This window comes from Cyprinus carpio, unplaced genomic scaffold (assembly GCF_018340385.1).
Source record: "Cyprinus carpio isolate SPL01 unplaced genomic scaffold, ASM1834038v1 S000006721, whole genome shotgun sequence".
In the NCBI taxonomy this organism is placed as follows: Eukaryota; Metazoa; Chordata; class Actinopteri; order Cypriniformes; family Cyprinidae; genus Cyprinus; species Cyprinus carpio.
The window spans coordinates 119575-133494 of NW_024879326.1; the positions used below are offsets into that span (position 1 = coordinate 119575).

The 13920-nt window shown below is 40.8% G+C and overlaps 2 protein-coding genes across 5 annotated transcripts in view; both read left to right on the forward strand.

Moving 5' to 3' along the window:
- The first annotated feature begins 244 nt into the window (after positions 1–244).
- LOC109104312 (protein odd-skipped-related 2-like) lies at positions 245–5289 on the forward strand. Of its 4 annotated transcripts, none has more exons than XM_042755534.1 (4): positions 245–337; positions 3917–4522; positions 4641–4740; positions 4967–5289. In XM_042755534.1, the coding sequence occupies exons 2-4, from the start codon at positions 3939–3941 to the stop codon at positions 5147–5149; spliced, it is 867 nt and encodes a 288-aa protein (XP_042611468.1). In that variant the 5' UTR covers positions 245–337; positions 3917–3938; the 3' UTR covers positions 5150–5289. The 4 variants fall into 4 exon arrangements, with proteins under 4 accessions (XP_042611468.1, XP_018973331.1, XP_018973285.1 ...); XM_019117786.2 differs by lacking the exon at positions 245–337 and adding an exon at positions 2794–2985; XM_019117740.2 differs by lacking the exon at positions 245–337 and adding an exon at positions 2795–2989.
- Positions 5290–6991: 1702 nt separating this feature from the next.
- LOC109064587 (vacuolar protein sorting-associated protein 13B-like) overlaps positions 6992–13920 on the forward strand; it is a 48576-nt gene continuing 41647 nt past the window's right edge. Inside the window, exons 1-3 of the mRNA XM_042755530.1 lie at positions 6992–7134; positions 8790–8954; positions 11353–11496. Of these exons, the coding sequence (XP_042611464.1) occupies positions 8808–8954; positions 11353–11496 (291 nt within the window). The 5' untranslated portion in view covers positions 6992–7134; positions 8790–8807. The remainder of the gene's footprint in view (positions 7135–8789; positions 8955–11352; positions 11497–13920) is intronic.

The following is a 13920-nucleotide window of genomic DNA, read 5'->3' on the forward strand; positions in this document are numbered from 1 at the left end:
CGTGAGTTTGTCATGTAGTTTTCCCATACGTTTGATTGATGTGACCTAGAAATGATGACGATGACGTTTTATTCAAAATAATCACTAAGAGCATCACTTGACAGAACTAGCCGCAGTGTTTTGAGGTCTGTTCTGGGAGACTCTCCTGACTGCTGAATGGAGTGTTTGAGGCTGTGAGTAGAGATTCGGGGTGTTTCTGAAGGCGGGGGGCAGGATGAGTGCATGCGAGGGGGCTGCGAAACCACAGCAGGTACGGCTGACATCCTGTCTCACTGTAGCTGCTCCGTCTCACTCAAGCTCCAGGAAAAGCTGCTCGCCACCTTTCAGCCTGTTCCAGGTAAAGTTCACCTAACCTACAAAACCTATTTTCTTTAGTCTTCTTTCTTAATGCGGCTCCAGACAGTCGAACGGATCGGAATCGTGTGTCGAGGCCTTTAGATCGAGCTGTTGCTCCGTGATGTGACTCTTCATCACTTCCTGCTGGAGACCCCTACAAAGAGTTGGATATCATTAAGGCAAAATGGCTAGCCAGCAGTTCTGTCGTGTGTCTGTGTGTGTGTGTGTGTGTGTGTGTGTGTGTGCGTGTGTGTGTGTGTTAGCAGCTGCTCGATTCGGACACCGAGTCGGTTTGTTGAGCTTCAAGCGGAAGTTCAGTGGCTGATTGTTCGGGCGGCCATTACAGTGAGAGAGAGAGAGAGTGTGTGTGTGTGTGTGTGTGTCTTCTGCTCTAACATTCACACACTTCTGTTGAGGATCAGTGTGTGTGTGTGTGTGTGTGTGTGTGCTTGTGTGTCTTCAGAGAGAGAGAGAGAGAGAGAGAGAGAGAGAGAGAGAGAGAGAGAGAGAGAGAGAGACCTCAGACAGTGTCCAGACACACAGGTATGTGCGCTCATAACTGACTGATTAGTGGGTATTACTGATCATTGGACAGCTGACACAACTCAACATGCTCTTAACAGCTAAAATTAAACTGTTTCTATGCTCATTCGTCAAACCGGATAAAAGCAACTGATAAAAGAATAAATGGAAGAAACAGATCTATATAAGACATTCAAATAGAAATACTGTGTCCCCTGTGTAACACTGATGTTTTCTTGGTTTGTGTTTTTCTTTTCTACACAAACTGTTTACATCACAACCTGTTCTATAAACTGCAGGTCTTTTTTTGAAACATTAAGCATGAATTCAGAAGTTTTTCAAAATCATTTATTTGTAAATGACATGTATATATGTGTGTCTATATATAGCCTACATTTGTAGGTAGCCTATATATTTATATGTATTTATTTGTGTGTGTGTGTGTGTATATATATATATATATATATATATATATATATATATATATATATATATATATATATGAAAAAGCATCAGAACTTGCTGTACTTCCGGTTGACTGATACAGAGGTCACACAGATATCCTGTGTCTAGAGGCTGATACATGAAGACATGTTCTCGTGCTGTCCGGTGAACGCTCGCGACCGATAGGCGGCGCTCTTCACTCACTGAAACGACATTAACCTCACTGTTTCTGCACATGTAAGAGCTAATGTAGGCTACACAAATACCTCTTATACCACCAGTGAAGTCCAGTTGTTTCAGTCGAAATAACTGGGAAGAGTTAAGAGTTAATAACTATGAACCCTCACTGATATGTTTACTCTTTTGTTCATCATATTCATATCTGCTCATCCACAAACACGAGTGAGCTGTTTATTTCACCTCAGAATAAACTAGATTCATGAACGCGATTTAAACAGAATAACACTTATTTATTAAATTTTTTTATTATTATTATTAATTACTTTTATTCGTTTCTTTTTTTAGGATAAAGGCTAAAGGCCAATCTATAATAAATCACCGAGAAGTAAAAATAAATAAATAAATGAATAAATTAGTCTGCTTTATTTATATGTATTATTTTTTAACTTTAATGAAATCATTAACATCGCGGCAAACGACATAATTCATAATCCTACGTTCATTTTAAATGCATTCTGATCAGAAGGTTATAAAGATATTTATATAAAGATACAAAAAGAATAGGCTATAATTTGCAACATACGTTACTTTTTTCGCTAAAACGTTTTTGTACATGTTCCGTTAATTTGGGAAATTAATTAGGCTGCGTGATTACTGCTATTTAAACTAAAGCTCTTATGTCGAAAATAAAATATGTTTTTGACGCAAACGTCAGCTTCTGACAGCTTAGTTTTTAATAATGAACTGGAAATGTTTCATACGCAGAAGTGGAGTTGAATTAAAGGTGTTTTTTAGGTTTAAATGTTTAAGGTGAGGTTTATCTCAGTAAACCTGTGATTCTCTCTCTTCTGTGAAAAACAAATGATATTTTAAAGAATGTTTGGAACCAAAGAAACACTGACTTTAATATTCACTAAAATAAATAAATAAATAACATCCAACAACAGGACATTTCTCAAAATATCTTCGTATTTGTTTCGCAGAAGAAAGAAGAGAGCTACAGGTTTGGAAGAAAATGATGAGAGATTTCAGGTTTTTGAGTGAACTATCACTTTGAGATGTGACTGAGAAATAGTGTTTCCTCGTGTAATCACAGAACAAACTTGACTGCAAGTGTGTGTGTGTGTGTGTGTGTGAGAGAGAGAGAGAGAGAGAGAGAGAGCGTCCGATGCGCGTTGCCATCAGACACAAATAAACATAGATAAGTGTGTGTGTGTGTGTGTGTGTGTGTTGTGTGTGTGTGTGTGTGTGTGATGGCGGCGGAGGGGCGGGTCGAGCCGTGAAGCTCCGCCGCCCGAACAAGAACAAGAACAAGAACTGCGGGATCCGGAGGTCCAGAGCAGGTCCAGAGCAGGTCCAGAGCAGGTCCAGAGCAGGTCCGGACTCTCCCGCGCCACACTGTTGAGGCTGACACGCTTTAGCATGTTTAAACTGTAGTTATGAACTTGAGCTGAAGTTCCTCGCTCTGTGCGGATTTACAGTAGAACTGCGACCTTTGGCATTGTGGGTGAGAAAACAACTTTATTCTGTTTGATAGAAATGCAACTCTCATGAATGACAAACGTGTGCAGTACATGTCAGTGAAATACTGATCCTAAAGTTACCGGATTTTATGATGCTGTTATATTCCACTCGATCGGTGATTTATAGGCTAACTATTAGATTTCTTCATAATAACATTTAAATATTTTGCATGAAGAGTGAAGCAGTCTGGTATATCTGAAGATCTCAAACACTCTAAACTTTATCTCGTTGTTTTTCAGAGATTTAAGTTTAATGTTAGGCCTGTTAGAGTCGCTCGAAACGCTATTAATATCCAACCAAACTCTTGTTGCTCTAGATTCAGTTCGACTCTTTCGTGGTTTTCTGTGATTTCTGATGAGTATTATGAATAGATTTTGAAAACCGATTATTTATTTATTTTTCTATAGAACTATAGTGACCTGGCTGTTTTAAAAGCGTTTTCATGACAGCTTGTTTAAATATCGACAGTGAAAGGCACGGGACAAAAACTGAAGAAATAAAAACCTGGAGAAGAATTATAGCTATATATATTTCTTTTTTTTTAAAAAAAAGCACACACACACAAACAAAAAAAGATCTGGGGATAATAAAATTATGACAAATTCTTTCGATGCAAGAAAATTAGAAAAATAATAATAACGAATACTGCACAAAATAGCCTATATTTTCCATGTGTCATAATTTGAGAAAAGAAACAAATTTATATATATATAAAAGCATATATAGCAATACATACATATATATATATATATATATATATATATATATATATATATATAATATATATATATATATATATAGATATAGGTATATATATAAAAGAAAGAAAGAAAGAAAAAGAAAAGAAAGGGGAAACAGGGCGGTGTTTCATGACTGAGTTTAACGGCTTGGTTTGCGTGTGTTTTCTCAGGATCCCCGAGTTCGGTTCCGACATGGGCAGTAAAGCTTTACCGGCCCCGATCCCGCTGCACCCGGCCCTGCAGCTCAACTACTCGTTCCTGCAGACGCTCAACGCGTTCCCCGCGGCCGTGGATCATCTGTACGGCCTGAGCTCGGTCCAAACCATGCAGATGAATCACTGGACTCTGGGCTACCCGCCCGTTCAGGGCCTCGTGGACCCGCGCTTTCCGTTCGCCGCGGCTCTTCCGTTCGCCGCGCACCTCTTCCACCCCAAACACGGATCCGTGACGCGCGTCCCTCCCGCGCTGCACAAGGACAGACCCAGATTCGACTTCGCGAACCTCGCGGTGGCGGCCACGCAGGAGGATCCGCCCAAACCGGGCGAGCTGTCCAAACTGAGCGCGGAGCTGGCCAAACTGTCCCCGGACCGAAAGCCCTCGCGCGGGAGACTGCCGTCCAAAAGCAAAAAGGAATTTATCTGTAAGTTTTGCGGGAGACACTTCACCAAATCCTACAATCTACTGATCCACGAGCGCACGCACACCGACGAGCGGCCCTACACCTGCGACATCTGCCACAAAGCGTTCCGGAGACAAGACCACCTGCGAGACCACAGGTGACCGCTGCAGAAGTGCTGCTGAGTGTGTGTGTGTGTGTGTGTGTTACAAGCAGCTGTGTGAGGTGCTGTTCTGCCCGAGGAGGTCCAGCTTGACTCATTCTCGCTTGTTTTGCAGATATATTCACTCCAAGGAGAAACCGTTCAAGTGTCAGGAGTGCGGGAAGGGATTTTGTCAGTCGCGAACTTTGGCGGTTCATAAAACGTTGCACTTGCAGGTAAATTGTCCTCATTTGTACCTTCTGTATATGTGAATGACATTCTGCACAAACAGAGTTTTGTTCGTTGAGCTCTTAATTAAAATGTCATGTTTGGGGCTGTCGATTATAATCGAGCAGAAACATATCAGTGTAAGAAATCCTCGTGGCTTTTGTTGACATTGAAGCATTTATTTTGATGGAAAACTGAAGGGAATAATCCTTTGCTTGCTTCAAATCTGAACAGGAATCTCCTCACAAATGCCCCACATGCGGAAGAACCTTTAATCAAAGAAGTAACCTGAAAACTCACCTTCTCACCCATACAGACCTCAAGCCTTTCTCCTGCGGCCGCTGCGGGAAGGTGTTTCGGCGCAACTGCGACCTGCGACGCCACAGTTTGACACACACCCCACAGCAGGACTACTAACTAGTGAACTAACGAGTGCACACACGCAAACTCTGATCTCGAGCCTCTGTTGCAGGCGGACTCGTGTTCGATGGACACGCTTGCACCTAAACAGACTCTGTGAACTCATGTAAATAAAGTTTTTATTGGTATTTTTATTATCACCTGCATCTGAACTCTACGTGTTTCGATCTGTGTTCACATCTGGGAGAATTCATTGTGTAAATAAAGCGGCAGATCTCCTCACATGAGCACAGGATTAATAAAATATATTTGAGTCAAAGACAATAAAATATGAGTGAGAAGAGACGGACACAGTTCTGCTTTAATAAAAGAGCTATCTTTTTTTAAACGGCGACTGGACTTTTGTGTAAAAAAAAAAAAACCTCGAATTTTACCCTTTTTACATTTTGTAATAATAATCTTTTATTTTAATATGTAATTAAATGTCCCGACATGGTTATCTAATTTTAATTATTATTAAAAAAATAATTGTCATAGTAAGGCTGCTGACCTTTCAAACTAATATTTACACTAAAACTATGAATGTGTAAAAAGTTAGACATTTAAAGTTTAAGGATTTTTTAAGTATTAATGACAACAATAATATTTAGCTGCCTGGACTTTCTTTGTTAGTTACATCATTAAAAGTGTAAGTGTCGATTTAATTGTGTGGAGTCTCGGTTCGAGATGATTTCACTCCGCAGAAGAACCTGCTGTTTGAGCCGCTCATTAAACCAGAAAACAAACGCGTTTTATTTATTAAATCTCTAATTTAAGGTTTATAGTGGACAGACAGTACAACATAGCCTATTCATGCTTTCATCTCAAAAACACACAATGTGAATTATTATATCGTGTATGTAGCCTAAATAGTACAATATATAAATAATATGTTATTTTAAAAAGTGAATAATGTGAAAAGCAAAGGTGCACACAGAAACACAGGAGGAAAGAAGACGGACGTGTTTTGGAAGATCGTCAGAAAGGCACATCGGGAAAAAAGGTCATCTAGAGATTTGTTGATCGTAAATATAACAATTCAACAATGGGGTGAATTATGAGCCCGTAAAATTCAACTCTTGAAATGAATAGCAGATTAATTTGTAGAGTTATTCTGATCATTTCGTATAAAACGACGCAATTTCAACACGTGTAAATCTACAAATAAAACACGAAGAAGATCTGTTTTGGGACAGGAAACTGAAATGATTCCCATCAAAGGCCTGTGATAAAATATTCCACAAAGACAAATCTCAAGGGAAGAACACAAAAATAGAACAAATCTGAATGGACTGTTTTAAACCGATCACATCTGCTCATGTAAGACTGATTCCGTGGGAAAACAGATTTATTGATTATGACTGAATCAGTGTTCAATGAAATCAACTGAGAGTGTTTGTAAATCATTAGTATGTTTAATAATGGAGATTAGTGTTTATGATGATGATGATGATAATAACAAGTAGGCTATTATTATATTAAGTAATACAGTAGTATCCTATCTGTAGTCAGTGTATTGTCAGTATTTACAGATTTGGGTGTATATTTGGGCTTTTAAACGGAGGATTCTGAGTTTACTTCAGAACTCTGGCTCTATCTGTCATTAAAGAGAGCCTCAGACTAACACAGATCCTGATTAATAACTCAGTGTCTAAATAACAATTATTAATATATGCTCGGTGTTAGTAAGAATGTATATTTAACGGATCGTGAACATTAGGGTCCATTCAGAACGCGTGCAGAACTCAGCTGATCTGTCTGAAGACTTCAGTTAACTCTTTTTAACGCTACTGTCCGGTCATCGGAGCAATGTCGATTGTGTTTGAAAGAAATGGACAAAAAACGTAATTTGACTCAAACTGCCATGACGCGCGCGCACACGTCCGCTTCGCGTCAGCCCTGTGCCGGAAGTGACGTGTCGACGCTGAGGCGTTGTGTATGCGGAAGTGATGGACGCGGCTTGTGTTTGTGTTCCTGCCGGAGTCTGAAGCGTCGCTGAAGCTGTAAGTGTTTGTGTGTTTGTGAGTGTGTGTCTCGCGGACTGAAGTGTGTCGTGTGGTGTTGTTGTTGATTAAACCCGAGCTCGCTAAGAGTGTCAGTGAGGAAAGTAAACACGGGGTCAAATGACGCGTACATGCAGGAATCAGCCGCTTACTCAGTCAGCTGGAGGCCCACGCTTTAATCACTTTTGAAAAAAAGACTCTAATAACTTGTAATTCAATTTGGGCTTCTGGCACAATTCGTGTTTTTAAGTTCTGTCAGAAATCTGTCATGTTTCATGAGGGTTGCTGTCATTCTGAGGCGAATTCTCCCTTTAACTTGAGCACAGACACAGGAATATCAAAATACACAGATCAAAGACATTCCTCATCAAAAAGAGAAATTTAAAGGAATGAATAAAAATAAAAACACACAAAAATAGTTATAGAGCTAAAATTTATTAAAAAGTGAACGATGTTAATGGTCTAAGTGACTGTCCTGATGGAGGAGTGAGCATCTTAAGTTAACTCTTACACTTTTATGATTGAAGCGAATTCACTGAAAGGACATCAGAAAAGCAGGTACCCAAGTTCATGAATTAATTCACAGTAGGCACACATTCACTCGTAATCTTATGTCGAATATGCTGAAAACTGGCATTTAAAGTTTCTTGTATGGTCTAAGAATTACATTACATGAATTACGGAAATGATATATTTAAAAAAAAAATTGACTAAAGTTGAGTAGTTGTTGCTGAATATTACAGTCGGTAATTTAAGATTCTTATGTAAAACAGTTGTGACTGAAATATTAATCTTACATCATGCTTTGAAACGTCAGTAAAGCCCCGCCCCCTCTGATTTGATTGGACACATCAATCATTGTGACAGTGACAGCGCTGTCAGAGGCTGATGCTACATTAAAGTACAGTTAACATTCGCTAATAACACGGGTTAATAACTAATAATAACTAGACAAGTCCTCTGCTCAATCTGACCCGTGCTGCAGTCTTAGACCACATCATGCTGGTCTGGTCTGGTCTGGTCAGAGGAGAACCGGCCCCAGACTGAGGTTTTTTCTCCATTTCTGTCACCGATGGAGTTCTGGTTCCTTTGTCTTGTTTAGTTGGGGATGCTTGACTGATTGAAGAGAGCTGAACTGGATGATGACATCACTGAATCATCAATGAACTGACTTTAGCTGAAAAATGACTCTGTTATTGTCTTCTTACAGTATTGATAAACTATTTTCCTGTTTGACTCTGTGAAGCTGCTTTGACACAATCAGTGTTGTATAAAGCGCTGTATAAATAAAGGTAAAAAAAATATGAATAATAATTTTAGACTTTTATTATGTACTCCCCGGAGAGCTCAGTTAGGGTTACAGCACTGCTGCTCAGATCTGTTCACATGTTTCTCATGATAACTCTGTCAGTGGATGACAGCTGATCAGTGCTTTCTGTTAGAAATCCAGATTTGTGTGTGTGTGTGTGTGTCTTGTGTGTGTGTGTGTGTGTGTGTGTGTGTGTGTGCGTGGTCTCTGTGTGTGTGTGTCTGTGTGTGTGTTGTGTGTCTAACTGTGTGTGTCTGTGTGTGTGTGTGTGTGTGTGTGTCTGTTTGTGTGTGTGTGTGTGTGTGTGTGTGTGTGTGTGTGTGTGTGTGTGTGTGTGTGCCCGCAGGCGTGACGGGATGTCAGGATGCTGGAGTCCTATGTTTCTCCTCTCTTGATGAGTTATGTGAACCGCTACATAAAGAACCTGAAGCCGTCGGACCTGCAGCTGTCACTATGGGGCGGCGACGTGGTTCTGAGCAAACTGGACCTGAGACTGGACGTGCTGGAGCAGGTGAGAGACACATGGTTTGACTGCACAGCTTTCCTTCACAGATGGCCTTCTGTGTGCCTTTACTGAAGGATTCTGATTCTGCTTATCGATTCCTAGTTTCGATTCCAGTAAGATCCAATATAAAAAATTAAGTCAAACATATATTCTGTCTTTTTACAAAGCATTCTGTTGCAGCTGAATAACACGGACACAAGCTGGGAACCCACACTGCATGCAAACAGGGCACAAGTTCTTTCCATTCCTGCACTTAAATTGTTTTAAATCACATTAAAATGTGAACTCAGGAATCGTTAAGCAGAATCGAAATACACGCTTATTGAATACCCGGTTCTTGGAAATTTGGGACCGGTTTTAAAATGGAACCGGTTTTCAATACCCAACCCTAGCCAGAATATCTGAGAGCTCTATAATATCTAGAGCTGTGCCGATCCGATACTCGGGATACTCAGGATCGGTGTCGACTCCGATACTGCCATTTTCTGCTGGTTACTATTCCTAGATATTGTGAAGCTGTTCCATAGTTTAATGTGAGGTACAGATGAATATTTAAGTCGTTAAATTCAAGTTCACATAAACTCTTCTCTCCGCCGCGGCTGTCAGTTATCCATCGTTCAGCGTTTAAACTGCGTGAACTCTCTAAGATGACTCACTGTTCCTGTTATTACACCTGATCTGTACATGAACATCATTGGTTTTGCATAATAGGACTTTATCTTTCTGGAGTTTAGTGCTGTTTCTAAATCGTGTTAGTTTCTCCCGGGTGTCTGTAAGAGATCACTACGCTGGAGTAGAGAGCGCTCTGAATTGTTCTTCTTGCACACAGTGGCTGAAATTTAAACCGTTAAAAGAAAAGGCTCAATAAACTTATCGCACAGATATAATACACTACACATCAAAATCATCTCCCCTTTGAGCTTCTCCATGCGGAGCTGCGCTGTGACTCCGTGTTGCTTCAAGCACATCATTCTGCGCTCGAGATGTGCATAAGTGCTTTGTGCCGCTCTGTATTGGAGCCTTTCATGTTATAATACTTTTGGCAATGGAAGATTATTAATAGCCTTTCTTGTTGTCTTATCTATCATATATTGCTGCCCCATCATGTCTTTTAATTTTATAGTATATTAATTAATATATAAATATATTACTTGTTTTTCATGAATGTATTTTACAACAATACAAAGAGCAATGTTTAATATTTCACCAGATTTAGCCCTGCACTTATTCACTTTTATTTGTTCCTCATGAGGATTTTTCTAGAGTAACTTTTGGTACTGAATTATCCACTAACCTAGTTTATAATAGTATTTTTGTCATAGATTATGATTTTATATTTATTCATTTGTTGTTTTTCTTTAGAGTGAAGTTGTCTTTATATGGTAGATTGTGTTTAACACACAAAAGAGTGATTATCAGGTCAACACACTGAGGAATGGAAATTCTACACCGATTTAACAAATAAACTGCGCTGGTTTCAGGCCGGTATGGGTATCGGCGGCCGATACTCAGAATTTTTGGTATCGGATTGGTTCTGAAAAAGTGGTATGAAGCCAGCCCTAGTAATATCTCCTGAGGTTTCATTCATGGTTTGCTAAAAGTAGTTTGTTCATATAAGCTTCCTTTCAGTGTGCGATGGTTGAAGGTGAGGAGATTAATGTCACATTATTAATTATCATTAATTGTCATATTATTAATATCTTTGTATTTATTTTTTTCATTGCATTCATAGACTTACATTTGAACAAGCAAAAGCTTGGAAACAGTTGCTAAGGTAGGATTGGTCAGTAGCAAAGGGTCAGTTGATTCTGAAATCATTCTGCATCAGTTTACAAAAAAAAAAAGAAAAAATCATGTTCAGAATGAATAATGATAAAACTTTAATCTGCCCCCGACATTTAGTGTAAATCAACCACTAACATGAAGTTTAGCTCCGCTGCGGTGACTGTGTGCACGGACTTGAACTGATGTTCTCAGTGTCAGTGCTGAGTGTTTTCATGTTGTTTCTTCAGAGCTGTCAGTGTTTCTGAAGGGTTGAAGTGGATGTTTGTGGATGTTTCTCAGCTCTTACATACATGCAGCAGAGCATTTGCGTCGTGTTCTTATTTGGGCAACACTGAGCTTTTGCAGTTGTAATATCTGGAACGGATCACTGTGTCATGTTGTGAGAATGTTTGGCTCCGCACACGCTCTCAGAGTTTGATGCAGGATATTATTAGAAGCAGCTTGCGTCGTCCCGAGCGGGAGTTAAACTTTCTCTAGTGATCTTCAATTAAAGCCACTCTGGAATCCTGTCAGGACGCCTCAGGAAGCGTTTGAAGCCGTTCTGAATTGGTTGTGTTTGATTGTGAGTGTTGAATTGCTGAACTCTGGTTCGACTGATGGGCTGCGTGTGTGTTTGCAGGAGCTCAAGCTGCCCTTCACCTTCCTGAGCGGCCACATCCACGAGCTGCGCATCCACGTGCCCTGGACCAAACTGAGCTCGGAGCCCGTGGTCATCACCATCAACACCATGGAGTGCATCCTCAAGCTCCGGGACGGAGCCACGGTCAGTGTCTGAATGAGATCTAGAGTCTGGGATGCGAGCGTGAGTTTGTGTTTGGCTGAAGCACAGCTCTGATGTTCATGTGTGAAAGCTCTGATCTGTGATGTCTGTGTGAGCAGACAATCACTCACTCCACAGCTTGGACAAACAAATAAGAAACATGTTTCATGTAAATGTAATAGACCTTAGTCAAGGAAATGCCATATTTAATTTAAAATACAATAGACGAGTGTTCAGCACTGTAAATGCATCTTTAAAACAACAGTTTTAAGAGTTTTGAAAGTGTAATCACATGAGGCTACTGTGACAGAATCACTCACCGATCCTGACTGAAGTGATATTCAGTTGCTCAGTGAGTCAGCCTCGTGGCCTTCACGTGATGTTTGCACAGTAAGGCATGTGAAGTGACGATCCGTGAAGTTGTTTGCATGCAGCCAGCAGTTCCTTCATCCAGAACAGTTGTAGCTGCACTAAAAGGTGATTGAGACACTTCACAGCTCAGATACTGAAGAGTTCACGTCAAAGAAATATCCCATGTTTGGCGTGATTGTGCAGCGCTATACTGTATAAAATCATGGAGACTGCTGTCACAGACTCGACGCTGGAAAAGACTTGCAGTGTTCGTTGGCGTCGGAGCTGCATGAATGGCCTGGTGTTTTCCTGCGCTGAGTCGTTGTGAGGAGGTCCTGAGTCCAGATGGGCATTTAGAAACACATTTAGCAGGGAAGTCAATTAGAGCTGATTATAGCAGCTTCTGCAGAATAGATCTGGAACATGTGTGTGTTTCACTGCGCTAATATCACCCACCGCTGCAGCTACTGCCGTCTGCGTGTTTCTGCCATGTGGAAACGAGTCGGGACGGGTTCTGTTAAATTCCCAAACAGGTATTTGTTGCAGATGTGTTTCACAGAGCCGTCCCGTTCAGAAAGAACTTTTGGAAAATTGCAAATGACGTTCAGACAAATTATGTGCTGGTAAAGTTCGGCCCGGAGAGACCCGAAACCAGACGCAGATCCCTGGCCATTTCAATATTTAAACATGACATATACTTCATTACATGTTTGCAAATAAAACTAGCAAAATGAAATTGTGCAGAAAAAAAAATTAACAGAAAAAAAACAAGAGAAAGAAACTTTCTATTCACAGATAAACATACATACAATAAAAAGTGATAAATATTTTACTCTGAGGTGTCTCAGGTGATGTGTGTGTGTGTGTGTGTGTGTGTTGGGTGTTGTGTGTGTGTGGGTCTCAGGTGTGTGTGTGTGTGTTGTGTCTCAGGTTATGTGTGTGTGTTGTGTCTCAGGTTGTGTCTTAGTTCATGTGTGTGTGTGTGTGTGTGTGTGTGTGTGCATGTGACGAGGGGTGTGGGTGAGGTGTGTGTGTGTGTGTGTGTGTGTGTCAGGTCAGGTGATGTGTGTGTGTGTGTGTGTGTGTGTGTGTGTGGTGTCTCTCAGGTTGTGTGAAATGTGTGTGTGTGTTGTCTCAGGTGTTGTGTGTGTGTGTGTGTGTGTGTTGTGTCTCAGGTGATGTGTGTGTGTGTGTGTATGTTATGTCTCAGGTTGTGTGAAATGTGTGTGTGTTGTGTGTGTGTGTTGTGTCTCAGGTTGTGTGTGTGTGTGTTGTGTCCCAGGTTGTGTGTGTGTGTGTGTGTGTTGTGTCTCAGGTTGTGTGTGTGTGTGTGTTGTGTCACAGGTTGTGTGTGTGTGTGTGTTGTGTCCAGGTCAGGTTGTGTGAAATGTGTGTGTGTTGTGGTGTTCTTAGGTTTTGTGTGTGTGTGTGTGCGCGCGTGTGTGTTGTGTCTCAGGTTGTGTTTGTGTTGTGTCTCAGGTTGTGTGTGTGTGTGTGTTGTGTCTCAGGTTGTGTGTGTGTTGTGTCTCAGGTTGTGTGAAATGTGTGTGTGTGTGTGTCTCAGGTGTGTGTGTGTGTGTTGTGTGTGTGTGGGTGTGTGTGTTTGTCCTCAATGTGTGTGTGTGTGTGTTCAGTTGTGTCTCAGGTTGTGTGTGTGTTGTGTGTGTGTGTGTGTGTTGTGTCTCAGGTTGTGTGTAAATGTTTTTTTAAGTGTTGTGTGTGTCTCAGTGTGTGTGTGTGTTGTGTCTCTCAGGTTATGTGTGTGTGTTGTGTGTTGTGTCTCAGGTTGTGTGTGTGTGTGTTGTGAGGTGTGTTGTGTGTGTGTGTGTTGTGTCAGTGTGTGTGGTCCACGCTGGGTGAGACCACTCAGTATTAGAGTTGTGTGTGTTGTGTCTCAGGTTGTGTGTGTGTGTGTGTGTGTGTTGTGTCTCAGGTTGTGTGTGTGTTGTGCCTGTGTGGTGTGTGTGTGTGCAGAGTAAAGTTTTTTTGACTCACTTAGTGTGTGTGTGTGTGTGTGTGTGTTGTGTCTCAGGTTTTTTGTGTCTCAGTTTGTGTGTGTTTTTTTTGTGTCTCCTG

What these genes read in the sequence shown, in the direction of transcription:
- LOC109104312 (XM_042755534.1), top strand. Translation starts at nt 3,939, where the DNA reads ATGGGCAGTAAAGCTTTACCGGCCCCGATCCCGCTGCACCCGGCCCTG. An exon ending in GACCACCTGCGAGACCACAG is followed by an intron (nt 4,523 to 4,640) that starts GTGACCGCTGCA and finishes CTTGTTTTGCAG; the next exon opens with ATATATTCACTCCAAGGAGA. An exon ending in ATAAAACGTTGCACTTGCAG is followed by an intron (nt 4,741 to 4,966) that starts GTAAATTGTCCT and finishes AAATCTGAACAG; the next exon opens with GAATCTCCTCACAAATGCCC.